General features: G+C 41.9%; 1 protein-coding gene across 1 annotated transcript in view; it reads left to right on the forward strand.

The window, feature by feature from the left end:
* gal3st3 (galactose-3-O-sulfotransferase 3) overlaps positions 1–26,519 on the forward strand; it is a 42,419-nt gene extending 15,900 nt beyond the window's left edge. Inside the window, exons 2-3 of the mRNA XM_037759359.1 lie at positions 18,598–18,706; positions 20,918–26,519. Of these exons, the coding sequence (XP_037615287.1) occupies positions 18,624–18,706; positions 20,918–22,241 (1,407 nt within the window). The 5' untranslated portion in view covers positions 18,598–18,623 and the 3' untranslated portion in view covers positions 22,242–26,519. The remainder of the gene's footprint in view (positions 1–18,597; positions 18,707–20,917) is intronic.
* The last annotated feature ends 537 nt before the right edge of the window (positions 26,520–27,056 follow it).

A 27,056-nucleotide genomic window follows, 5' to 3' on the forward strand; every position in this document is an offset into this window, starting at 1 on the left:
GCTACATTTTGGTGAGGAAAAACTGTCATTGCCATTTTCAAAAGGGAACCTTGACCTCTGACCTCCAGATATATGAATGAAAATGAGTTCTATGGGTACCCACGAGTCTCCCCTTTACGATAATCACATGCAGTTTGGGGCAAGTCATAGTCAAGTCAGCACACTGACAGATGTTGTTCCCTGTTGGGCTTGAGTTTGCCATGTTATGATTTGAGCATATTGTTTTTATGCTAAATACAGTACCTGTGAGGGTTTCTGGACAATATTTGTCATTGTTTTGTGTTGTTAATTGATTTCCAATAATAAATATACACATACATTTGCATAAAGCAGCATATTTACTCACTCCCATGTTGATAAGAATATTAAATACTTGACAAATCTCGCTTTAAGGTACATTTTGAACAGATAAAAAAATGTATGATTCATTTGCGATTTATCGTGATTAACTATGGACAATCATGTGATTAAGATTGAAGACATCCAAACACCATTAAAATAAGTCAATGTTGTCTTGGGACACAAACAGCAGTCTCCCAGGTGAAAGTACTGTGCTTTTTTAACCCGTCCATCCACCCCGACCTCCTCCCTATGCAGACTTTGCTCTTTATACTACGTCACCTGACTTCCTTAGCCCTGCACGTCCTGCCTCACGATTACATGGGTTATATATTAATTACAATGCATTACTATTCAAGTACAAACAGTGAATGAGAACCACAGATGCATGTGTTTACTTGTCCATTCAGTTATTTGTACAGGCGTGACCATGGATGTATTAAATGGTGAAAGGGGCTGCATATATATGAGGCCCAGATGCGATCAATAAGTAGAAAAATCTATATGTATTTACACATGGGCAGGCCAGCTGTGATTGATTTTATTTGATGACATGACATTAGGGTGATTAGTGCATCCTTAATGACTCTGTGTCACTGACGGAGTACTTGCCTTGCGTGCCTCTGCATCCATTCTGTAGGTCTTTTAATCACCACAGACCACCCTGTCTGTCTGTCTGTCTGTCCACCTCAGCAGCATTTTGCAACTCGCTGATGAAAGCCGACAAGCTTTTTATACAAGCTTGTACGTATTCTGCTGAGGAGCCTCTAATGCTCCGTCTGTCTCCGATCGTGACAGCGTCTCTGCCTAATTGCAGCGTGCAGGCAGCTCTTTTGGTTTTCTGCTCTGGCGCTGGCAGAATCAAAGCTCTCCGGTTTGAGATGCTCCCGGCGGGGGGGAGGGTTTGGTAAGGGTTTATTGCTGAAATCATACAGTAAGTCTGGCGTGTTTCGATTAATAACTCTTTGTCATGCTGATGAAGTGGGGCCTTCTCTTTTATCTTTAGCGAAGCAGCAGAATAAACTGCCATCCAATAAAAGCAGGAACACAAAATAGGCTGCGGTCCAAAAGAACCTGCTGGATGGCTCAGCTCCCTCGGCTCTGCGCTAGTAATTGGCGGCGAGCTTAAGCACAGAGCAGCAGCACAGAGGGCTTTGTGAAAAACCTACAATTCTGTAACAGGAGCAACAAAAGCATGTGCGACACCCTGGTTAGCTCAGCTGATGTGAACTCTGCAGGTCGGGACAGGCAGACCGGCAGGAAGCTGTGACTTCGTCTGGTGGAGGTGCTTTGGAGCTTCGCCTCGGAGCATCAAATTAATTTGGCGAGGAGGAAGCCTGCGTCTTATGTAAATGAACAGCTGAGTTGCAAAAGCACATCGAGTTCCCTGAGCAGAATACGAATGCCCCCCGCTGGATTGAACTGTACACATAAACACGCACCCACCCACCGCTCGCCCCAAACGAAGGCAGCGCAACAGAGTGCTTATGATCCAAATTGCTTTTTTATTTTTCACCGGCGTTCTGTAGTCACTCGCATGAGTGACAAAGCGTAGAGGCCTGCTACAATAAGTACAAACCTCTTGATTGTTCATTTCTGGCCGGGGCCTGGAGAAAATTGAAGTGTTCGTCTCTGTTGTTTAAAAATTATTAAAGGTACTTCTATTTGGATTGATTTTCTCTTGCCCAAAATGAAGCCTTCATCTTTTCCACAACAAAATATTGAGTTCTGGTACTGCAAAGGTTAGTACAGTTTTAGTTATTGGATGGATTGGTATGACATTTTGTACAGACATTCGTGGTCCCCAAAGTATAAAACCTACTGGCTTTGGTGACTCTTCCTTCTGTAGCATCATGAGGTTGATATTTTTGTTTTTTATTGAAATATCTGAACAACTAATGGGAAGGATTGGCTTGAAACTTTGCACAGACAGTCTTGGTCTCCAGAGGATACAATCTACTGGTTTTGGTGATATCCTGACTTTTCCTCCTGCACCACCATGAGGTTATTTTTATTGAAATATCTCCAAAACTAATGGGAAGGATTGCCATGAAATTTTGTACAGACATTCCTTTTACAATGAACTGTAACTTACTTACAACTTATTCTCATACAACTGTCTGTATGATATTTTATGAAAAGTTATTACTCTTTTTTTGTGCATTTTCATACAAATTTCCAGCAACATGTGACGCATACTGTGTAAAGTCTTCTTCATAGGAAACAACTTGGTTAGGTTTAGGCAACAAAACTATTTAGTTAGGTTCAGGAAAATATCAACTTGGGTAGGTTTAGGCAACAAAACTACTTAGTTAGGTTCAGGAAAATATCAACTTGGTTATGTTTAGGCAACAAAACTACTTAGTTAGGTTTGGGAAAATATCGACTTAGGTAGGTTTAGGCAACAAAACTACTTAGTTAGGTTTAGGAAAATATCAACTTGGTTATGTTTAGGCAACAAAACTACTTAGTTATGTTTAAGAAAATATTGCGGTTTGGGTTAAGATATCACCCGAAGTACGGAAGTTACGTGACAAAATAAATCCATGTTGACTTGTGGTTCCACACGAGACAGGAACGGTGGTCTCCTGGGTGAAAGTCTGATGTTTTGCGTCCCAACCATCCACCCCGACCTCCTCCCTACACGGCGTTTGTCGCTCTTTATACTTCCTTGTTCACGTTAACGTGGATTACATTTATTTCATGGGATATATATGAATTGCAGTGCATTACTTTTCGTAGGTATAGCTACGAACGGTGTATGAGAACAGCCTGAACTTTGGGGTTCATAGAAGCTGTTTGACCATTCTACAAGCACTCCTGATCTTGTTAAAAGATATACTCTGTCTGATATATAGCCTCTTTTAAGGCAGTGACTAGCTCTCCTTCACCCTTAGCCACTGTTATCATTCAGAGATTATCACGGAGATGTTGTCGAGGCAAAACAACACGTCCCAGTGAAGGTATTAAGCTGTAGAAGACGTGCTGTGTGTTTATATGCAAAGAGAAAAGAACAGAAGATGTGCTTGTCATTTGACTTCGCCAAAGGGAACATTGTCTCGCTGATGTTTTCTGTCTCAGCCTCTTGTTCTCTCCCTGGATTTGGCTTAAGGCGCTTGCCGGTAAAGAAATGATCTAAAAGGCTTTCATCAATAAGCACACGAGTACAAGGCCAGATGTTGATTCGGCCCGCTCAATCACTCTCAGGCCTCTTTCATTTTCTCCTTCTTGTTCGTTTGCTCGTCTTTCGTCAAATCCCATCTTTCCCTCCGTTCACCCTCCTCTCACCCTGTCCTTCCCTCACCCCCATTTTCTCCCGCTCTTTCTCCCCCTCTCCGCCGCTCTCTCATCACTCTCTCTGGGGGGTCATTTAGGGCGAGATAAAGCCTGTATCTGTGGGTCCACGGGGAGTCTACCCTGCAGACAAGTAATGATCCAGACACACTCTCAGGCGCACTCATGCAGAAACACACACACACACACACACACACACACACATGCAAGCCAAAGCAACATACATGTTCGAGTGCAGACGATTTGATTCTCTCTTTCTCTACGTCTCTAACAGGTCCAGGAACAGGGTGGGGCAGATGCTTAAAAAGCACCGCAGGGACACCAGCCAGAGAGCCCTGACTACCTTTACTGTAAAGATAAGAAGATAGAGTGATGGAAGAGAGGAAAAGCCCAGTGGAGAGGAGGAGGTGGAGGAGGAGGGGGGGAGTCAGTGAGGTGCAGTTCAGATTAAAGTAATGAGGATTTCAGGGAGACTGTGGGGAGAGAGCGATAAGAGAAAGAGTCTGTGATGTTCTTCGGCTCAAGGCTCCTACAAAATAAGAAGTGTTTGATTCATACTGATGCAGCACCGTGATCACCGGCTGCTCGTATTGAGCTCCAACCTCCGAGTCGTAAACTGTGCTTATCGCACAGCCAATAGAGTGCTGCAGGGACATGCCAACCAGGAAGTTAGCATCACGACTGGTTCCCTCGATAAAAAGCCAATGGGATGTTTCCACTAGATTTTGTATTATTGCAGAAAATAAACTCTGTGGTGAATGAATGTTTATGATGCTTCCACGTTTTGTTCAGCAAGATAGTCTCCACAAATTAACACCACTTGATTTTTTAAGCTTAAATGCAATCGCCAGAAGTAAAAAGTCAACGTTAGGCGGACTAGTGTTTGGTTTGATGACGTTTAGTAGTCTTATTTAGCCACTTGTTAGCAACCGCCTTTTTTAAGATACGTAAATGCTTCAAAATTCGCAAGTGGGGTATTAATTGATGTATTTTATATCGTAGAACAAAACGTTAAAATCTCTTCAGCTTGTGTTAACCACAGACCTTATTTCAGGCATCCAACTAAAAACCCATTGACTTTCAGATGAGAGAATCGGAAGTGTTAAAATGCGAACTCATTTCTGGGTTTGAAGACTATTTCCTGCAGCTCTCTATTGCTTTTGGTTATAAATAACAACAAAACGGACGTGGGCACAAAATTCATATTGTGGTTTAAAATTAGGCAGCTGCTTTGTGCTGCAGAGACATTTTCAGCAGCAACAAGTTGAATGCTGATGACATTATGTTGGGGGTTCACTGCTCAAGAAGGCAAAGACAAGGATGTAGGGCTAACAATTATTTTCATTGTCGATTAATCTGTTGATTATTTTCTCAATGAATCGATTAGTTGTTTGGTCTGTAAAATGTCAGAAAATGGTGAAAAATGTTGATCGGTGTTTCCCAAAGCCCAAGACGACGTCCTCAAATGTCTTGTTTTGTCCACAACTCAAAGATATTCAGTTTACTCTCAAAGAGGAGTAAAGAAACCAGAAAATATTCACATTTAAGAAGCTGGAATCAGAGAATATTGACGTTCTTTTTTTTTTTTTTAATTACTCAAATCGATTATCGAAATAGTTGGCGATTAACTTAATAGTTGACAACTAATCGATTAATCGTTGCAGCTCTGGATGGTAAGAAAATCAAAATACGTTAGAGATTTCAACAAACCATATCTGCCATTGTAAATAAAGTATATAAGTAATACTGGTGAGAAATGAAAGGAATCCAGGAAGTCTGGTTTGAGTAGATTCAAGAGTTTGAACTCTTGCACAGGATTTTAAAACTCTGGACATGAAGTTATCACGGCAGCAATCATTTAATAGAAATGCGATCACGTTACAAAGTAATCTACCGGGATCTACTTTCATGCAGGTATTTCATTGGCCAACACAGTGAGTCGCCGGATGTGAAAGCGCAAAATCTTGTGGAAGTATATTTGTCTAATTACAAGTCAAAATATCTCATAGCACTTAATATAAGACACAATCATCTAACAAGTAACATTATAGTGAGATACAGGGACTTGTCTTTAGACAATGCATCTTGAATATCTTGTTAAGTGACAAAACACTACTTTTGAGCATTACAGGCTTATTGTGACACACAACACTTCCCAATACTAGTGAAATAAAGCTCAAAATAAGTTTTCCCAGGTAATTTCAAGCTCACTTTTTATCTTACTATACCTTATTTCAAGAAATCTTACCAAGCGGATTGTCACTTGTTCATTTGGCAGATTTTTAAAAAATCATTACAAGCAAAAAAAAAATGTCATGATTCATTGTTTTTTTAAACTTATTTTTGAAGTGGTCTTTTATTTCCAGTTTTCCAGCTTTATTTTGTCAGAGCCGTCTCTGTCAGAACCCATGCTGTGCCGACGCAGCGTCTCATTGAAATGAATGAGGAGGCTGCTTTTTGAAGCAGTTGTAACAAACACGTTTGCCTTTATACGTGATTGGATGACTCATATGTTCCTTTGAAGCATACTGAGGCATTAAACTGCTCTTTATAACATTTAAAAAAAAGCCTTAAGTATTCTGTAGCATCTCTATATCATTAAACATTTGTAACTCACCAACCCTCCTCAAACCTGTGAGAAGAGCACAGACATACTAACAGAGTGTTAATGTAGCATTCCTTTAAAAACAGGCTTTCAAGGCTTTTAACTCTGTGATACACTCATCACTGCAGCTTATATAGACTCGTATTAACCTCAATCTTGTTGGCCGTGGATGACACGACTTCCCAATATTGCCCTGATGTACCCATCTATCCCCTAGTATGAAATAGCTTTAAAAATATCTCTGCTCTTGGGGGCTTTACCAAATGGTATAAAGTGGAAGGAAGGGTGGAGCGGCGGAGGTTCACGCGAGGAGGCACAACTGTGGAAAATAATTTCAAGCCTCATATCTCAGATTGATTTTGAGGATTTCAGAGATAACGCCTCAGACGTAAGCAAACAGCCTTCCTGGAAAATGAACGGATTTCTTAGATCGCCCAGAGCAGCCTTTGAGGATTTCTCAGAACTTAAAGCACGCTTTTTATCCCCCCCTACACACCCCTCATACGGTAGCTCTCCTAGCATTTCAAGTCCCCACTCTTGAGTAAATCCTCAAATCATTAAGAAAATAAAGTCTTTGTCCTTGAGCTGTAACACATTGACAGCTGCAGATGTAAAATTTCCGCATTGGACTGCAGCTGTTACCAGCAGAGCCTCGACTCGACCGCCTGTCCAGTTGTTGTTTCTTTTTTTTTTCTCCAACAAGGTCACACTGTGAAATTCTACGCCTTCAAAAGAAAGTCAAGCCAGAGTTGCTGCAGCTTGTAAATAGTAATAATCAGATGTGATACCTATTGATCCCTGCATAGGTCAGCAGCCCTCGAGCTGAGAGGGATCCAGTGTCTTGCTCAAGGACTTTTCAGCTGGGTGGGTGCTCGATCGCAACCACAGGGGCTTTAAAACTCACCTCTAGTTTTACTGTATCTAGCCATGCAGGTCTGGCAGAGACAGCACAGCCAACACAGTCTCACGGCAGTTCATGAAATAGTCACGAAATGTAATATATTTGATTCGTGTACACAAATTTTGTGACGCTCAACAACATATTTTCAGTGCTTTTTCCTACTGATGTCCAGCAACACCTGACATAAGTGTCAATTTCTGCTCCAGTCTTTTCAAAATTAAACTCGTTAGTAAGGTTTAGGAAAAGATCGACCTGTTTAGGTTTAGGAAACAAAACGACTTAGTTTAGGAAAACATTGTTGTTTGGGTTTAAATAACACCGGAAGTGCTGTAACTTAAGTACGGAAGTTACGTAACAAATAAATCTACTTTGACTTGTGGTTTCACACGAGACATGAACGCCGGTCTCCTGGGCGAATGTCCTGTGTTTCTTCACCTGCCCATCCACCACGACCTCCTCCCTACGCGGCGTTTGCCGCTCTTTATACTTCCTGCTTCACAATTACCTGGATTACATACTAATTCATTTCTTGCAGACCATCATGAAAAAAATTTTAAATTCGTGTCAATGTACACAAATCAATACATTCTATTTTGTGACCATTTCACAAACTGCTGTGCAACTTGGCTGGCACAGCACTGTTTCATTTGGATTCATACAGGAGCGTGGGTGTATTAGTAGTAGTTTGTTTATTTGGGTTTTTGAGGTGCACTCATTGTTTCTGGAAAGGCACCTTGATGTTGAATTTTTAAAAGGGGCACTCAAAGTCAATTTACTAGTCACAGGGAGTACTCACTCAGCCTGCGAAAACTGTTGTAATAATGTGTTCTGCGGCTCTAGAGTCGCTTTGGAGAGATTGAGAGAATTAGTCAAGAAGTCACATGAATGATGCTATCATGTTAAATTATGGGAAGTGTAGGATCCAGAGCCTTTGGAGCTTGACTAAAAGGGGACTAAATAAATGTCAGGGTATCTCGGCCTCTGCTGCACCGAGTTTCACCATTCTTTTTTAAAAACCTGTTTCTCACAAGTCCCCCAACTTTATGGAAATGCAATACTAAACGTCACTATCACTCTTTAAAAAAAAAAAAAAAAAATCTATTAGGTTTTGCATGAACATACAATTGCGTCATCGGAGCGTTTTTAAAAAGTGAAAAGGTATACATTTCCTTTATACAAAGACATTATAAAAAGTTACAATTGGCATATTGCTAAATTTACACAACCGTAAACACATAAGACAAGAAAAAAGCAGACAGAAACATCAACAAACAAAACAAAAAACTACAAAAGTTGCTTCAATCAGGAATGAGAGGGAAGTTTATCTTTTTAATAACTTGGAAGAACGGACCTCATATTTTCCCAAATGTATTGGAGGAACTAGCACTCTTTAAATGTAATGTTTCAGTGCTTTTAACCTGGGGTGGTGGTGGAGGACCCAAACCATCTGCATGGCTAGATACCATCAGTAACAGTTTGTGTGAACTGACCCTTTAACCTGTGCGTGTCACAGTTACAGCAGCTCTCTCTAATAATGTAAATGGAGCCTCAAATGCTGTTGGAGCATGTTTTTGCTTACATAGCTTACATAGTTACCCCAGAATCACTCGCTTGCTAGCATAACAGAAACTAGCGTCTTCCACATTGCTGTTGAAGGGCAGCACTAATGCTAATGTCCCCCTCAGGTCTGTGTGTGTGTCTGTATGTGTGTGTGTGCGTGTGTGTGTGTGTGTGTGTGTGTGTGTGTCTATTCACAGTGTTAGATGGTACATCGGGCTTTGCCCTTGGTTCCCGCAGCAGCAGTCATCTTGTTACTGATGGCCGGACTATGGGTCAGCTCCCTGCATGGTGGCTGGGCCCTGAACAGCTGTGTCTGTGTGTGTGTGTGTGTGTGTGTGTGTGTGTGTGTGTGTGTGTGTGTGTGTGTGTGTGTGTGTTTAAGAAGAAAAAGAGGGGACAAGCTGACATATGTACTATAAATTTGTCTTTGCTTGGTGTTTTGACTGGTTTGGACGCACAAAGACACCAACCCGATATCACGCTAAAGCGTGTAATAGACCCACCTGTCCACCAGAGGACAGTGTGTCAGTGTCACGTTTTGCCTCGTCGAAGCGTGAATACTACACGTGTGTATGAAGGGGAGGTAGCCTACCAGCAGGGGGCAACAAAACCACTTAGTTTTAGTCATGGTTGTGCTTAAAATAAGTACGTAAACTAAGTAAACTATGTATGGAATCAACGTAACATAAGTACGGAAAACACGTGACTAACGTAACTTAGAAAACAAAACACAAGTCTTGAACAGCGGCATGACATTATAAGGTCATTCTGCGTGTCATGAGGACGCATTTTAGCTTTTTCGCATGTCACTTTTACGCGGCTTTTTGCGTGTCATTTGTACATCGCGCAACAAAGCTACGGTAACGTCCGCAGTTAGGTTTAGGCAACAAAACCACTCACTTAGGTTTAGGAAAATGGTTGGCCTTGGAATAAGTACATAAACTAAGTAAAATACATACGGAAACAATGTAGCAGCACAGAAAACACGTGACAAATGTCACTAACATAACTTACAAAACAACCAGAATACCGTCTCCTGGTTGAAAGTCCTGTGTTTTTTGGACCCGTCATCCACTTCCCCACCCGCCCACCATAAGCAGTCTCTCTCACTTTTTATTCTACCGCACTAGCTCTGAACGTAGCATATATACGTGGATGCGTTTACATGGCAGTCATTACAGACTACATGGCGTACAGATGACACGCCAAAAGCAAGAACGGAGTTCTTATTGCACACTTTTGCCTTGCGCATTATCGTGTCATTCATATGCCATTTCGTGCGACCGGGCTGTAGGATAAGAAAGTAGGAAAAATACTGTGTGTGTGTTATTTTTTTTGAGAAGCATTACAGATCATTTGAGGTATAAAGGTCCCTTAGGAGAGGTCAAAGGTTATCATATGAGATCAGTACAGATGACAAGATCATAGAGTGAAGCAGCTGCTGTTGCCCCCGGAGGACTGAGCATGAAGCTACCTTCATACGCTCATTAGGTTCAGCTGTGTGTGTGTGTGTGTGTGTATGTGTGTCTGGGAGGAAAAGTGTGTGTGTGGTGAACATCTGTGTGTGCGAGGACTAGAGTTGTTCCTGTATCATGTAGTGCATGTCGGGGTTGCCTCCATTGCTTGTCTGTGTGTGCGTGTGTGTGTTACATGTCTTTGAATTGTACTTCTCTATTTGTTTGTCTCGCTGCTGTATTTCTGCAGAGCCACTGTGACACTCAACCTGAGTTCAAACCTGGCAGACTGAACTCTTTCAAAAACTTCTTCCATTGATTCATAACAGCAGATATTTGAGATACCACATTTTCACACGGAGGCAACAGCAGCGACGTAAAAAAAATAAAAAAAATAAAGACCCCTGGGAGAGATGGAGGCAAACTGACAGAAAGATAGAAGAGACAGAAGGAAAATAAGTGCAAGGGGGAAAGAGGGGAAATAAAGTTTGAATCACCTGCGGGGAGAATTTAAGGGAGAATAATTCCTTCACACATCCTCCATCTGAAGTCACGTTGTGTTTGTGAGCAGGCAAAGCCACACAGATCCAATGCTCTGAAATAAACTCTAATCCAAATTGTCACACAAACAATACAAATATTCACTTATTCATGTATAGGAATGCCAACCTGCTCTCACAGAAAGGCGTATAAATAGCATGATTATACACACGTGTCACAAGGTCGCACTTTAGTCTTTTTGCATGTCATTTGTACACCATGCAACAAAACTATGGTAACGTCTGCATGTTGGGTTTAGGCAACAAAACCACTTATGCCTAGTTCACACTGCACAACTTTAGCCCTGATTTTCTGTTCCCAACAGTTTTAGAGCTCCCAGACAAAAGCCCCAGATCGGCGTTGGCTCTGTATATATATTGCATTTGCAACACAGAGCAAAGTTGTTGTTTCATCTAGAAGAATAAATAGTAAAAAAAGAATGTAGAAACTATTTTGTAAACACGTGCTAACAACAACATCACAAGCAATGTGTCTTGCGTATGGTATCACGTCATTTACCATGTGTTTTCGTGACAGAACGTAGTTTGGAGACCTCATCGGGGATTCATCCTGGTGAAAGATCTTGTAGTGTGTCACCCCCCGGTCGCCGGTCAGTCATTAAGTGTGAAAACCATAACAACTAAATACGATTAAAGACTCACGATTACAAGACAGCAAGTTGTGTAGTGTGAACAGTACTGCGATCTGACGACTTTGAAAGTCGCGCACTGTGAACTTCGCTTTAGTTAGGTTTAGGAAAAACGTCATGGTTGGATTTAAAATAAGTATGTACACCAGGTAACATATGCACGGAAACAAGGTAACATAAGTACAGAAAACACATCACAAACATCACTAAAAAAATGTGAACGTCACTCACGTAACTTACCAAAGAAAACACCTGTCTCCTGGTTAAAAGTCCTGTGTTTGTTGGACCCATCCACCTCCCCTCCCGCCCACCATAAGCAGTCTTTCTCGCTACATCACTAGCTCTGAGCAAAGCGGATTTATGCGGATCGTTTACATTACAGTCAGGACAGACACAATGGTGTACAAATGACAGGGCAAAGGCAAGAAAAGTGTCATTGTGGCATCCATACGCTTTTTTTGTGCGAACATGCTGAGGAATGGAAACTCAAATTGAAATAAATTGCCAGTTACTGGCAAAAGTTATGTGATTTTTAACTGCAAAATATCCTCTTGGTTACAACTCTTCAATTAGAGTGGTCCTCGCCATAATAAGGTTTCATGTCAAACTACTAATTTTGAGGTCAATAATGAACTTTCAAACTTAAATTCACCAAAATCCACGTCGATCCATAAATTGTTAAACAACACAAATATCTGCTGATGCTTTATCAGTATCAGCCTAAAAAAAAACCCAGTATTGGTTGGTCTTAAAACTCTTAAATGCACATGTGCTCTGGCTCAGTTTTAATCCCCGTCCTACACTATGTTGCTAACCGTATGGGAGTGACTAACTTCTGCCTTCAAATCTTTCACCTCTGAGTCCAAAACATTCGAGAGTAACGCTCATATTTAAAATCTTCAGCAAGTGACTGAGACGTAAAACGACTAATCCACTCCGAGATCCGCGTTAAAGGATTAGTTCTTGCCCCTTTACCTTCACGTCATGTGTTGAAATCCTTTACAACACACACCTCCTTGTGGATTATCCCCCCATTTAATCATTAAATCAATACACAAATAAGATAAGGTATCTTTTTCTCCTGTGTATCTCCCTAGTCGAAATCGTTGTCCGCTAAGAGGGATCAGGTGTCCCCTCTCACTGCGCTTTCATATCTGCAGCGATCGTAAGAGAAACCTAATCAGACCCTTTTAATTAAAGAGGCCGGAGTGTTGGTGGGGAAGGCGGAGGTGAAGGGAGAAGACGGTGGCAGCAGATGAGGGTGGATGAAGGGGAGAGGCCGAGTCTGTCTGCTGAAAGCCACTTAAATCCCTTTCTTATTAAGTCTCTGCGACACATGATCTACCTCCATCCCCTCACTCAGACACACACACTCAGGGCTACCAACCAGCTCCTCTTACCACAAGAAGCAGCCCTCTGCATTTGCGCTGCATGGCTTCATCCCACTGCTCTCCAAATCAGGGTGGATCAGTCTGTGCTTCGTTTCGTTAATGCTTCATTCAAAACAGGGATTACAGTGACATTTTCCTATGCAAATGGGACCTAACCTCGAGCCGAGGAGGCCAGTGTAACTAAATGTAATTGACCGACCTGGAACAGGTGACATTTCTTAGGATAGTAATGAAAAGTTAATCCTGTTCCTTCTTCATGCAAGTGTTTTGAAGGAATATACGGATGTTAAAGAGTTTTTCATAGTTTTAGACATCATAGATGATTGCCTTTATCGATACAATATTGTAGTCACCAAAGATAATAATAATTTGGAGGACTTGTTGAAGGTAAATCGAAACAAAAAGCCTTCCAAATGTCGGTAATAGGGCAGTCAATCGATTAAAATATTTAATCGTGATTAATCACATGGTTGTCCATAGTTAATTTCGATTAATCGTAAATTAATCAAATTTTGTATCTGTTCAAAATATACCTTAAGGGAGATTTGTCAAGTATTTAATACTCTTATCAGTATGTGAGTGGGCAAATATGCTGCTTTATGCAAATGTATGTATATATTTATTATTGGAAATCAATTAACAACACAAAACAATGACAAATATTGTCAAGAAACCCTCACAGGTACGACATTAAGCATAAAAAATATGCTCAATCGTAACATGGCAAACTGCAGCCCAACAGGCAACAACAGCTGTCAGTGTGTCAGTGTGCTGACTTGACTATGACTTGCCCAAAACTGCATATGATTATCATAAAGTGGACATGTCTGTAAAGGGGAGACTCGTGGGTACCCATAGAACCCATTTTCATTCACATATCTTGAGGTCAGAGGTCAAGGGACCCCTTTGAAAATGGACACGCCAGTTTGTCCTTGCCAAAATTTAGCGTAAGTAGACAATTGTCTGCATACAGTTTGACATCTTTCTTTATCATTGTACAATGCATGATATGTCATGATGAATACTTGTGATTGTAGACACGTTATAAAAATCATAAAACTCTCACCAGTGGTTAGCAGGCAGATGGACAACAAAACACCACGTGTAGCAGGCTTGAGGTGACACAAGACACACACAGCACTGCTTTTCCCACCTGGTCCATACCAACAGTGAAAGGCACATACCCACTCCCACAATCAATTTAATTGAATGTACAATATAACCTTGATATTTACACATATAACATACAAATTAACATTACATAATATAGATTGAATAAAATGCATGATAAATGGAAGAAATATCAAACAAAAGCCAACTTGACAAACAAACCCCTCTACACCCCTCCCCTCTCTGTTCCCTGGAACTTGGTTCAGCCTAACAAGCTAAAATCAGCTGGAGACCTGTGGCTGAACTCTCAGGTGTGCTATCTGAAAACACTCCCCCCGGAAGCATAGGCCTCAAAGAGCACAACATAATAACCTGAACTTCCTGTATTAGTGCGTTTTCTTGAACTTAACACTAAACTTTTTTCTTCAACTTAAGGCAAGGCAAGGCAGGGCAAGTTTATTTATATAGCACATTTCATACACAAAGACAATTCAAAGTGCTTTACATATATAAAAGCAAGATAAAAGAGCACAAAGTGCATTATATAAAAATGAATAAAAGAATATAAAAGTATAAGTTAAAAGAAAAAAAATTAAAAGGATAATAAAAACAATCAAAAGACAGTAAAGTGCAGCATTTGATCAATTAAGAAAAGCGTCTGAAGAACAGTTTTGGTCTTGAGTCTAGATTTGAAAGTGGCCACTGTTGGTGCATCTTTGACCTCATCTGGAAGTTTGTTCCACAGTTGAGCAGCGTAAAAGCTAAAAGCAGCCTCACCATGTTTCGTTCTGACCTTGGGTACTACTAATAGATCTTTTTCCCAGTGACCTTAGAGGTCTAGTAGGTGTGTACTGTTGAAGCATATCTGAGAGGTAATTTGGACCTACCCCCTTTAGTGATTTGTAAAAAAGTAGTGTATTAAAGTCAATTCTGTGACTTACTGGAAGCCAGTGTAGGGACTTAAGTACTGGAGTGATGTGATCAGTTCTTTTGGGTTTTTTAAGAACTCTAACAATAAGTAGCAGAAATATAACAGATATAAAACAAGACGTTACCACCGTTACACTTTCACTGTTACTAACCCTGTTTTCCGGCACGTTTGTGACATTGAATGTGACACAGCAGGGAAAAACCCAGAAAGGCTAATCGTCATGTGGCAATGGGAAAGGAGTCTATTGCCTATTTTCAGCGGGTTGTCCCGTGTTTTATAAAAACTGTAAATACGTGCAAATTTTGGTGAAAAAAAGGGTATTAGTCTTGTTTTTGCTTTGCTTTGTTCATGACAATTTGACTGGATTGTTTTTACAGGCCATATTTATCTGCTACTAACAGTCCTACATCTTCTGTATGAGTGTAATTCTCACACAGATTTGGGCCATGATTGAATTTCCTTTTTGTTTGTACACAATCACGCCATTTCAAACATTAACTGCAGTCTGAACCCACCTGTAGGGCTTTCTTTGCTGTTTATAAAATCCAAACTGATGCCCCGTGTCTTGCTAAATACAGAGATATCTGACAATGAAGTTGCTGAGGTGAAATGTTTCTCAGAGAGTACATCCTGCTGCAGAGGCTTTTAATCTCCTCCTGTCTGTGTCAGGTGATTAACAATAAGGGGAGGATGATGTGATGAGGGCACAGATATGAAAACACTCGACTCGGGCACGGTGAAAAAGAAATAAAACAGAAGCTGTGGCAAACCGATATCAAAACGTCATGTTTAATGCGATGGATTATCCAGCTCGGGCAATTTCCAAGTCACTGGAGGTTGTTTTTCATGCTGTACAAGATGTAATGGCTTCTTCTGAAGGGAGGAAAACACAAATATCGCCAACTACTCAGGCTGCGTTCAGAAAAAAAACGGAACAATGTAAAGGGGGGGAGGAAACACGTTTTTAAAAAGAACATTTTATTTATTAAAGAGTACGAAGGACCCTTTTCCCAACCTGCAAAGTGCTGCGGGTTGTTTTGTGCTGAATGTTGCCAGAATCTCTAAAAGCCGATGAGTACTTGTAGCAGCAAAGATGTTGGCATGCTACATATAAAAGGAAACATTGGTAGAAGAACTAAGCGCTGCACTTAGAGCCAAACTGTACTTTTCAAGGGCTTGCTGAAATTAGTTTGAAATGTGACGGACAAGTGGTTGCATTGCCCCCTAGAGCAATCTGAATTTTACTGTTTCATGGGCCAATGTTTTTGTCACTGGTGTTTCCAGTTTCCCTGGTAACGGTTATGATGTAAATTAATGACTTAAAGAGGACCTATTATGCTTATTTTCAGGTGCATATTTATTTTGGGTTTTCTACTAGAACATGTTTACATGCTTTAATGATCAAAAAACACTTTATTTTTCTCATACCAGCTGTGTTGCAGCACCTCTTTTCACCCTTTAGAGCTTCCTGTTTGAGCTCCGCCCCCCTCTCCCGAAAAAGCCCAGTCTGTTCTGATTGGTCAACTGGCCCCCTCTGTTGTGATTGGTCAACCAAACCAAACTCTTCAGACTCCGCTCCAGCTCCGCTCTAATAAGCTTTGTTTGAGGGCGTACCAAACTAGCCGCTAGGCAGGTATTATTCAAATGTGTTACTTGGTGACATCACCACGTTACAGAAGAAAAGGCGGGACTTTAAGCAAGGCGTTTCAGGCAGTTCAGGAGCAGTGTTTCTCCCTTTGGCATGGACTTGGGCTTGGTAATTTTGCAGACCTTTTACATGCACAAAACAATATACAACACACGAAAGGAAAGGGGGGAAAAGCACAAAAGCATTATAGGTCCTCTTTAAGAATACTTAAAGGACTAATTAACTGTTATTTTCCTGACGATTGAGTAATGGTTTAAGAGATTTAACAAGCAAAAAATAAAAAATAAATCTGTTTTTAGCCTCTCAAATGTCAAGAGTGGCTGGTGTTTCTTTTGGCTTTCCAGATTATATATCTTTAAATTTTGGACAATTTGGATACAATGAAAATAATTAAATGGATTCTACTTAGCTAGATCCTGCATCATTGTACTGTTGCCCTTCTGGAGTCTTTGCATCCCTCAGTGTTTCATCAATGTGGTCGATATCAACTCATCTGACTTTTGTTGAGAAAAAAAAAAATGTGAAAAAAGGAAAAGTATAAGCTGCAGCAGTGGTCAGATTATTGGGCCAGGGCAGAGGACATGCTGTATTGACATCGACAAAGGATTAATTTGCCAAAAAACAACCAAACAATCTGTGCATCAATTAGAGTGAGAGCATGAGTGCCTGTTTAGTAGAGAAGGCTTAGTGGTTTTGTGCCTGCACATATGTGTTTACACACATTCCTGCTGAGCCCAACCACCAGAGCAGCACAATCCCAGCTGCCCCCACAACTCGACACAAGGTCAGCTGTCAATTCTTCGCTGAATGCTTAATTACTATTTGGGAAACATATCTCGATTTTACTTAGAACCTGGATCTCACTTTTTCTCCACCACGAAATGATGTCCCATCTCATGCGTATTTATGAGCTTTGCAATTTGCACAGAAGGACGACTCTTTGTTGTGTGTTGTTTTTTGACGGTTTAGAATTAAAATAAATTCAATTAAATAATCTTGTGCTGAAATGAGGTCAATACATGTCATTATAAAGTCAAAAAAATGACAAAAATAGTTGCTGGTTCCAGCTTCTAAAATGTGAAGATGTGGATTCTCTGTTTTATATCATTGTGAAGGGAACATTTTGGGGTTTTGGGCCCTTGGTCAAAGAAAACAAGCTATTTCAAGACGTCATTTTAGGGTGTCGGTAACTGTGACATGCATTTTTCACTATTTTTGGACATTTCAAAGATGAAAAGTCGATTAAGATTCGTAGATGATAATTAGTTGCTGCGCTAAAAAAATAAAGGATGCATGAATCTTAATCAAAACACCAGTATGTTCGGCCAGATTTAACGCTTATTTTACTCCTATACCAAAATCCCTGTCTTCTGTAATGATCCCATTTACTTGAGTGTGTGGCAGTAACACTGCCGTGGTCAGTAGTTTCCCCCAAGGGCCACCCATGCTTAAAATTGATGCACTCATGCTCCTCCATCATGATTCAGATAAAAGCATCCACCACATGGCTTATGCGGTGTGAAAAGCCGCTGCTTTGAGTAACGTGAGCAGGCTTTTTTTCGTGACCGTTTGCATGTGCGTGTACGCTAACAGGACGGTGTAATCAAGGAGAGAGTCGTCGGCTATTGTTATGCAAGTGAGATGCCGTCGAGAGAGGCTTGGACTCCTTCCCAGGTTCCATTGCTGTCGTGGCGTTTTGGCGGGTCAAGTGACACGGGCAGTTTCTGCCACGGAGCACTCTCACTGTTGGTTTTTCACATATGCATGTCCCTCATTACTGACCTAATGTACGGTGCCATCTGTCCTGTTTGAGCCAGTGAGTGTGGCTATTACAGCTGTGGAAGGTAATGAAGGTATCATTCACTGTAATATTGCAGAGTGACAAAAGCCAAGCCTCGCTACCCTCTGCCGCTAATGGATCCCGACCATTATTTGCTGAGTAAATCCTCCTCACCGTGTTCATTTCTTCCTCTTGTTCACTCTCTCTCTCTCTCCCCTTTTCTTCCTCTCATTTCACTCCTCATTTCTTTTCTCCCTCTGAACCCCCCCCTATCGTTTTCCCTAATTCCCCGTCGTTCTCGTTCCAAACTCATCCTCATTACACCTCCACCTGCGCTCGTTCTTTCCTGCTCTACCTATACTTATGTTTCTCTTTTCACTCTTCTTCTCCCGCAGTCCCAGTGAAGGAGACAGAGAGAGAGATGTCGCAGAGGAAGATATTCCTGGTCTTCATCGCCATCAGTACTGTCAGTCTTCTGCTGCACCATGGGGGCCACTTGAGCTGGTGAGTGATTGAAACACGCCCACACGTATGCAAACACATGATATACCCTCTATATCTCTATAAGTTCATATGGTGCTAATTACTATGAAGATCTTTTTTCTTTTCAAGTCAAATTAATAGCGGGGCTGGCTTATTATAATACTCAGATATGTGGCGACTTTGAGTGCAGATGCACTGCCAAATTGGTCGAGGGACCAATTATAAAAGTAGAGGGATCGTAGATCTTTGACAGCCATGTACTCGTACCCTTTTCAACTTAACGTTTTGCTCATAAAACCTTTTCCACATTCCTGTCTTTACCGTCTCTGTTATTGCTCTGCCCTTCGTCTCTCTGCTTTTCACACACTGTTTCCACACCTTTTAAATATCTGACCCCCTAGTTCAGTCTGCAGTGAAGACTACATGCTGTTATACTGCAGTAGCTTTCATTGTGTGTGCACACAATATGAACGTGTGATTGGACTTTTCCGCGATTTTATATTTAGCTCTTTTGCTCTATGGTAAATTGTAACATGAATATTCATATTAATTAGAATTTGGCTACACTGATACTCCTGAAGATGCATCCAGTTTCATTGCTTATCCTCTTTTTAGGAAATAACTGTTAATTTTGGCAGCTGTTTTAGATTCAGTCTTAAGACAAAAATGCTTATTAGTTTTAGTCACATTTTAGTCATTTTTATCCTTCATAGTTTTAGTCTATTTTTTGTCTTAGTCCTTGTCCTTTTTAGTCATCAGATTATATTGAACATTTCAGTCAATCTGTTTTAGTCAAAACCAATATTTTTTTCATTTTATGATTCACATATGATTTTATCTTATAATTATCTGATGAAACCCACAGGTTGAATGATTAACAATGCAGCTTTGCAGACAGTTACTCCGAGTCCTCCTGACTGCGCTCATTAATGATGCGTGGTTCAGTCTCACCCACCGGTCCGTTATGAGAGCCAATCCGTAGCGCCAACATGCAAACATATGTGTTAATCAACCACACGAACCCGACCCGCAAAACGCCAACTTTATGCATTACAGTAGCACAATTGTCAGGACTGAGGAGTGAGACAAGAAGGACAGAGACGGACTGAGAGCCGCCGCTGCAGCATGTTTTTTTTTTAAACTACACTTTAGCCTTGCTTTTTTCCGTCAGCGACATTGCATTATTGTTTGATATCGTCGCCGTCTCATCATCGTCATCCTAGTAATGGAAAAAAAAGGTAGTTGACGAACATATTCCGTTATAGTTTTAGTTAACGAAATTAACCCTGTGTAAAAGGTCTGCAAAGTTACAAAGCCCAAAGTCCACTCCAAAGGGAGTTACTCTCCCTCACAGAAACACTGCTCCTGAACTGCCTGAAACGCCTTGCTTGAAGTTCCTCCTTTTCTCAAACAAAGCTAGTTAGAGCGGAGCTGGAGCGGAGTCCCAAGAGTTTGGTTCGGTTGACCAATCAGAGCAGACTGGGCTTTATACCCTCTGTTTCAGACAGAGGGTGAGAAGAAGTGCCGTAGCACAGCCAGTATGAGAAAAATAAAGTGTTTTTTGAACATTAAAGCACATTAAACATGTTCTTTTCTAGCATAAACCTAAAATACAATTATGCACCTGAAAAAAAGCATGACAGGTCCTCTTTAATTTTTAAGTTAGGTCCTTTTGTGACTTGTTATACATTTTCCCGATCACACTGCACATGCAAACATTTGTATTAGTATGTAGTAGGGCTGAAATCATTATCATGATAATAAGAATATTTTTTCCCAATAACAATGCATACACTTTCACAGTAGGGAAAGAAATATAAATGACAGATCAAAACAATGCAAATTTCGAAAAAGGCTAACAAATTATGATCATCACTCACACTGAAAGTCAATAAATTAAAATTTTGATATATCACCCAGCCATAGTATGTACTACAAACAGTGCAGACACAAACTCTCAGTTTCTGATACTCCTGTCTTCTAGTGGCTTTACCCTACGTCTGCCCTCTTTTCTCCTCTCTCTCCTCTCATTTCAATCCCCCACATGTACTCTGATTTCTACTTGGCTGTTGTTCATCTGCCCTGTCCTACACCTCAGTCTCCTCCATTATCTGCCCAGTTATTATCTGCAATTATGTCTCTAATGTCACCAAATTATTTGGAGTAGCTGCTCTTTTTTCTGGAGCTAATGGAGCTTCAAATAAATGATTACACTTTCTTTTTTTTCTCCAGGACCATGGAGGCCTTGCACCTCAGTTGTCCTGCCCTTCGTTCCCACCCTGCCCCGGGCCTGAAACCGAAGCACACCAATGTGGCCTTCCTCAAGACCCACAAGACGGCCAGCAGCACCATGCAGAACCTGCTTTTCCGCTTTGCGGAACGCAACAACCTCACGGTGGCGTTGCCCGTGCAGGCATGCGGCCACCAGTTCTGCTACCCGCGCTCCTTCACCTCTCAATTTGTCCACCCGCACACGCTACCGCCGGACATCATCACCAGCCATCTGCGCTTCAACAAGGCGGAGCTGCGGCGCCTGATGCCCAACAACACAGTGTATATCACGATCCTGAGAGAGCCAGGCTCCATGTTTGAATCCTTGTTCAGTTACTACAACCAGTACTGTCAGAGCTTCAAGAGGGTCCCCAATGGCTCCCTGGAGGCGTTTTTTGCGGAGCCTTGGCACTACTACCGAGCAGAAGAGAAGGACTCCATGTATGCACATAACACCTTGACCTTCGACTTGGGCGGAGACAAGGATCGCCCAGCGACAGATGTGGCGTATGCACGGGCCTTTGTGGCTGAGGTGGAGCGAGTTTTCCCCCTGGTGATGATTTCCGAGTACTTTGATGAGTCGCTGGTTCTCCTTCGCCATCTCCTCTCTTGGGATCTGGATGACATTCTGTACGTTAAACTAAACATGCGGACGTCGAGCTCAAAGCGGAGCCTGACACCGGGCCTTTCTTCAAAGATCCGCGCCTGGAATTCCTTAGATGCACGTCTTTACGACTACTTCAACGCCTCCTTGTGGCGCCAACTGACAGCTCTGGGTCCGGCCTGTGTAGCGAGGGAGGTGCGGCTCCTTCGGCGAGCCCAGGAAAGATTAATGAAAAGCTGCTTCAGTGGGCGGATGCCGCTTCTCCGATCAGCCGCGCAGATCAAAAACAAGGATCTCCGCCCCTGGCAGCCTAGTGGAAAAGTCGACATTGTGGGCTACGACCTCCCGGTGAATCTCAGCCGTGGGTTCTCGAGCCAGGCCCAGGAGCTCTGCCTCAAGCTCATCATGCCAGAGGTCCAGTACACACGGGTGCTCCTGCGTTCCCAATCGCTGCGCTACCGCCGAAGTTACCAGCTCCGGCCACCACAGCAGTCGCATCCCCTCCAACAGCCCGTACGCACAACCCTGCCTCGGCATCTTCAAGTGCAACGCAGCCAAATGCCCCCTGGAGCCCCAGGCCCTGCATCAGGGACAGGGTCCACCTCCACCTCAAAACCTGCTGCAGGAACTCAAGGTCGGACCACAAAGTTAACGCCTAAATCCTCACAGACTGAAAAATAAGAGACTGGAATATAATCTGAGTGCCCAAAAAACTGCAATCATACCCTGACCGTTGAGACAATGGTGATTGGTTGGTGGGGTGTTGGGTACAAGAAGTTGGTGTTGGAAACAAGGGTGTCTTTGGGAAAAAAGTCTGGGTTGTTCTTGAATCAATGTCTCTCCTGTCCCTTCTAGACAGAGTTTGGGATAAAAATAAATGAAGAAAAAAAAGGCAGGTAAGACATATCTGGAGCTGAACTTGAATCTCTCCCCTCTCTGGTCTGTGAAACAGTATCAGGGTTGGCAGACACAAGGGCGGGAGAAATCTACACTGGGACTCGGCTCAGTTGCACGCCTCTGCACACCCGGCAACAGCGGATGGGAGAGGGTTTTAGGTGAAAGTGGTTCTTTGAAGCAAATCTGTTATGTGCGACTGGGACTCAATGGGGAAGTGGCGATATCGGGCCTATTGTGAGGCACAGAGTAGGCATTGTGTGTATCACACTGGTATAGTATCATGTTACTTGCTTTCATTCCCTGTTTCTCGAGCCCTCTCTCTGGCTCTCTCTCCCTAACATATGCCACTTAAAGTCCTTGAGAGAGACATAATGACATAAAGGGATCAGCTGTCAGGCGTCCAAAGAGCCTCCTAAGAGGCCAGACAGACATTGAGATCACCTCCAACCATTAATACAACAGCACAATCAACTTCTCTTCTTCTTCTTCTTCTTCTTCTTCTTCTGCTGCTGCTCTTACAAACTTTAGAGCCAAAAGCAATGGAGGGAGGGGGGTTAAAAAGCCAGACAGATAAAGAGACTTTATACAGAGCCTAAAGACTGGATGCGCAGTTTGGCCAGCCATTATCGCTATGACTCACACAGAGACCGAACACACAAATCAAGCCTGTTTCTCTTCAGCTTTTGACCTCTTTGGCTTCGTCCTCTCCATCCTCCATCCCCTCATCCCTGCTGCTACCCTCCGGTCGCACTCTCAACCCAAAGAGCAGCGCCGACATCTTGTTTTCTTCAACCCCCGGTTCACCTCTGATCGCAGTCGACCTCGGACCACCAGCTGAGATTGTGCATCGTAGAGACTTTCTGGGTTTCTGGATGTGGGGTTTTGTTTTGTAATCTTGTTGCAATAAGATCGCCTATACGAAAGGCATGGATTTAATAACCTACCAGCAACCCCACACCGCACACACCGGCACAAACAAAAACGAAAAACAACTTGGACAAAGACTTGAGGCCTGTGGGTCGCAGTGTTTGAATATTTAATCGTCTCCTCTTGCGGCCCTCCTATGGCCCACGTTCTTGGGTTACACGGCCGTACATTTTCATTAGGAATACAAGGACCGGGCGAAAGTGGCTCATTCTGCACTTGGGAAACGTGGGAGGACAAAGCGAGAGCATCGGTGTGGGATGCTTAAAGTCTCGTTAGGCTGGTGGGCCGGCTGGTTTGGCTGTGATCTTAAAATGTCATCCCTTATCTCAGCTGTGATCCATTTTTAATCCATTCTGCTCATATTTAATGTGTCATTTATGTTCTTTTTATTCCTCCAGTGATCAGCAGGACACTGCTAAGTAACTGGGGGGCGGAGGAAGGATGTCTGTGTGTATATGCGGGAGTGTGTGTGAGCCAGGAAGCGGCTCTCTCGGCTTCATGTTGTATTTTTTTTCCCCCAAGGCCAGCCATGTTGGCATGGCAACAAAAGGAAATAATGTGTATGAGATTTATTGAAACTATGTATTATTTATTATCGGGATTTAAAGAGTCCTTTTACTGTATTTTTAACTGTTATTTTTCATGAATCACTGGATAAAATCCTTCACATGTTCAGCGTACCACTGAGGTGGAACAAGGCATGTGGAAATGATATGAAGAATGAATTCTATACATGCTCTACATAATGCAAAACTACAAAGACCACTTCGGAAAAACCGCACATTGAAACAAGTGTAGTCGCTTTAAAATTAATCTTTCATTCTGCAGTGCTTAAGTGCTCAACCACACAAAGCTTTTGTGGTTGGAGTCTGTCGCACTGTAGGTTACAATAATGAAAAACACACAAACCACCGCTGCTCTGACAGGAATAAAAAGCGGAGCGGGCGGAAAACAGACATGAGTAGAGGATAAACAGTTTTATGAAGTGGCTGTGAATATTTTAATTCAAAGTGTGCTTATCCGAACGTACCGGGGAACCTCAGCTTTGAAAGCACGAGCTGCACAGCGTTTTTTTATTTATTTACAGGTTTTTGAAATGTGTTCGGATATGTGTAATATTTCTTCTAGGTACAAACACTGCGAAAACTCACTTTAAAGGATAAGGCTGGTCTTTTTCTACACTTTTCTTACTGTTAACAAATCCCACAAAAAGACCAAAACCAACAATGTGTAAGTCTGTCTGCTAACTTTCCCGCCCTGTCTGTGGCACACAGCTTCAAGCGCATTGGTTCCTGCTGTAAATCCTTAAAAAACGGGTCATAAATATATGGATTTATTCTTTAAAAAAAGGCTCAGTAATTCTCTAAAACAGCTGGGCATTGTCGTTTTTTAGCAGCTATCACTCAAACAAGAAACGGTGCATTTGTTGGGGACTATTTTCAGCTGTGGATGAATACACATTTAATAGTGTCTATTTCCAGCAGCAGGACGGTGTATGTTGGATTAAAAAAAAACTACAGTGCCCCTGTTTGTCGTAATGATGGAGCATGTCACCCAGTGCACCAGCCAGACACATTGATGTGTTTTTAAAACGAGTGGCGACCTACGGTGCTGAGCAGTGAAGCGAACACAGAAGTGCCAAAAACTGCAGTTCCTTGAATGGCCACTTGAGGCTGGCTCCAAAAGCGAGTCCATCCCCATAGACCCCCATGTTAAAATGCCCAACTTTACAGCAGAAATAAACATGTTTACAGCCTGGTACAACAAAAACGGTTTTGGTCTCTATCGCTGATTTCCCTTTTATGTCTGTACAGGGAGGGAATTTTTATATAACTCACCTGTTTAAATTATATTTAGGCTTAAAGTTGGGCATAATGAGGGCGTGGTCGTCGCTGCCAAGATGACGACGGCCGGAGCCACCCTCTTCAGAGACCTATGGGGTGACGTCACGGAGACTACGTCCATATTTTATACAGTCTATGGTTTATAAAAGGTTTTGGGATCAATTCATTGCAGTTTTTGGTCGTTTCATGGGATTTGTTGACCATAGGAGAAATTTAGAATATCACCAGCCTTATACATTAAATCACATTGCTGATGATGCTGATCCTTAAACTATATTTTAATTAGTAAATGTGAAACAAAGCATTTTAGCTTTAAATGAAACTCCTGAAATGCTTCAACCTGCTGCTGTAAAATAAAAAGAAAACACAGAATTTATGTGTTTGTCACTAATTAAGCATTTACGGAGACCCAAAGTGCTGAATTGTAATTTATTTCTTATATATTCATTTAATTTTGTAAACTTTAGGTCTCCATAAGCATTGGCACAAAACTTGACTTTTAAGGTTAATATGGAGTTCAGGTACTGTCGGTACATTCCTGTGGTAATAAATAAACTGTCTGCCAAAGGCAAATAAACTAAAAAGTACGATCAAAATGGGTTTTTGAAAATGCGTTTCCTCCCATGTCTGTGTCTGACTGGAAGCAAAATGAAGAATCTGTTTTTATTTCCCCTGAAGTGTTCATTTATGATCCATCTCTCCGTGGCTGTGAGTCTCTCTAAGTGCTGTTTTGATTGTACGAGTCATTTGCCCAGTTGTTCTGCTTCTTGTGGGAGAGTTTCAGTAATGGTCATGCTGTCGTGTCTAAAGTGTCGGCTATTCTTCTTTTGCCAGAGGGGTTTGTGAATAACAGCACGCTAAAATCTCATCATCTTCACATTACTTGCCCCTTCTTCGTTTTGTTTAGAGCGACGTCGCAAAGCTGTTGTTTTTTTATTTTCGTTTTACTAGAAAATGAAATTCTTCTGGTGTCGGATACATTTTTTTTGTGTCTGCTGAGCCTTTATGTTGCAGGGAAGTGAAGGAAAACGTTCATTGACATCGGGTGAAAGTGGCGATGGTACTCTGACTGTATTTTGCTCATCTTTTATTTCCATTTTCTGTTTATGGACTTATCTTTGAACTGTGAAGAAGGAGACAGATTTTTCCCATTTTGGTGATTGTTAGGAAGAGTTTGGGTGGGTGACGGGGCTCTGAACAAACGGCTAATGACAATCAGAGCTAGGGGCCCCAAAGTTTTGAAATGGTGGAGGGTGAACGTGACGAATAAAGTTTGAATGATTTCAATTCATCTGCGAGTGGACACGTTTTTGTCTCTGCCATTCACTTCTCTCCTCAATGCAGATTTATTCAGATATGCGCTGACTTGAATTATTCAGCATATTAGAGCAATGCACACACACGCGCTCTTCATCAGCGGCGATACATAACACACAGCGACAGTTGCTCAATTAAGATTCAGATTGTAAATGGTTCCTATTTCCCTGAAGACCAAAACCAGACTTTTCAGCCTGCAATCAGTCGTTTGAAATTACCTCCATCCAGCACGCCCGACTAAATGAATGAACAAATTGCTTCTCACAGTGACAAAAACAAAATGCAAAGCAGTGTGTTTGATATGACTGTGATTGAAGCAATCATGATGCTGTGTCCCCCTCCGCCTGTCTGTCATTATGGCCTGCTGTTGCCATGGCGGCCGCCTGCAGCGAGGTGGCCCTCCGGACCGGCTGCCTCGGCACCTTTTTCCGTTTTTCCTCTCACATCTTTGCTGCTTTTTGTTGCTCTTATCTTTCATATAATCATAGTTCTAATCATAAGCATCATTACA

This window comes from Sebastes umbrosus, chromosome 22 (genome assembly GCF_015220745.1).
Source record: "Sebastes umbrosus isolate fSebUmb1 chromosome 22, fSebUmb1.pri, whole genome shotgun sequence".
Lineage (NCBI taxonomy): Eukaryota > Metazoa > Chordata > Actinopteri > Perciformes > Sebastidae > Sebastes > Sebastes umbrosus.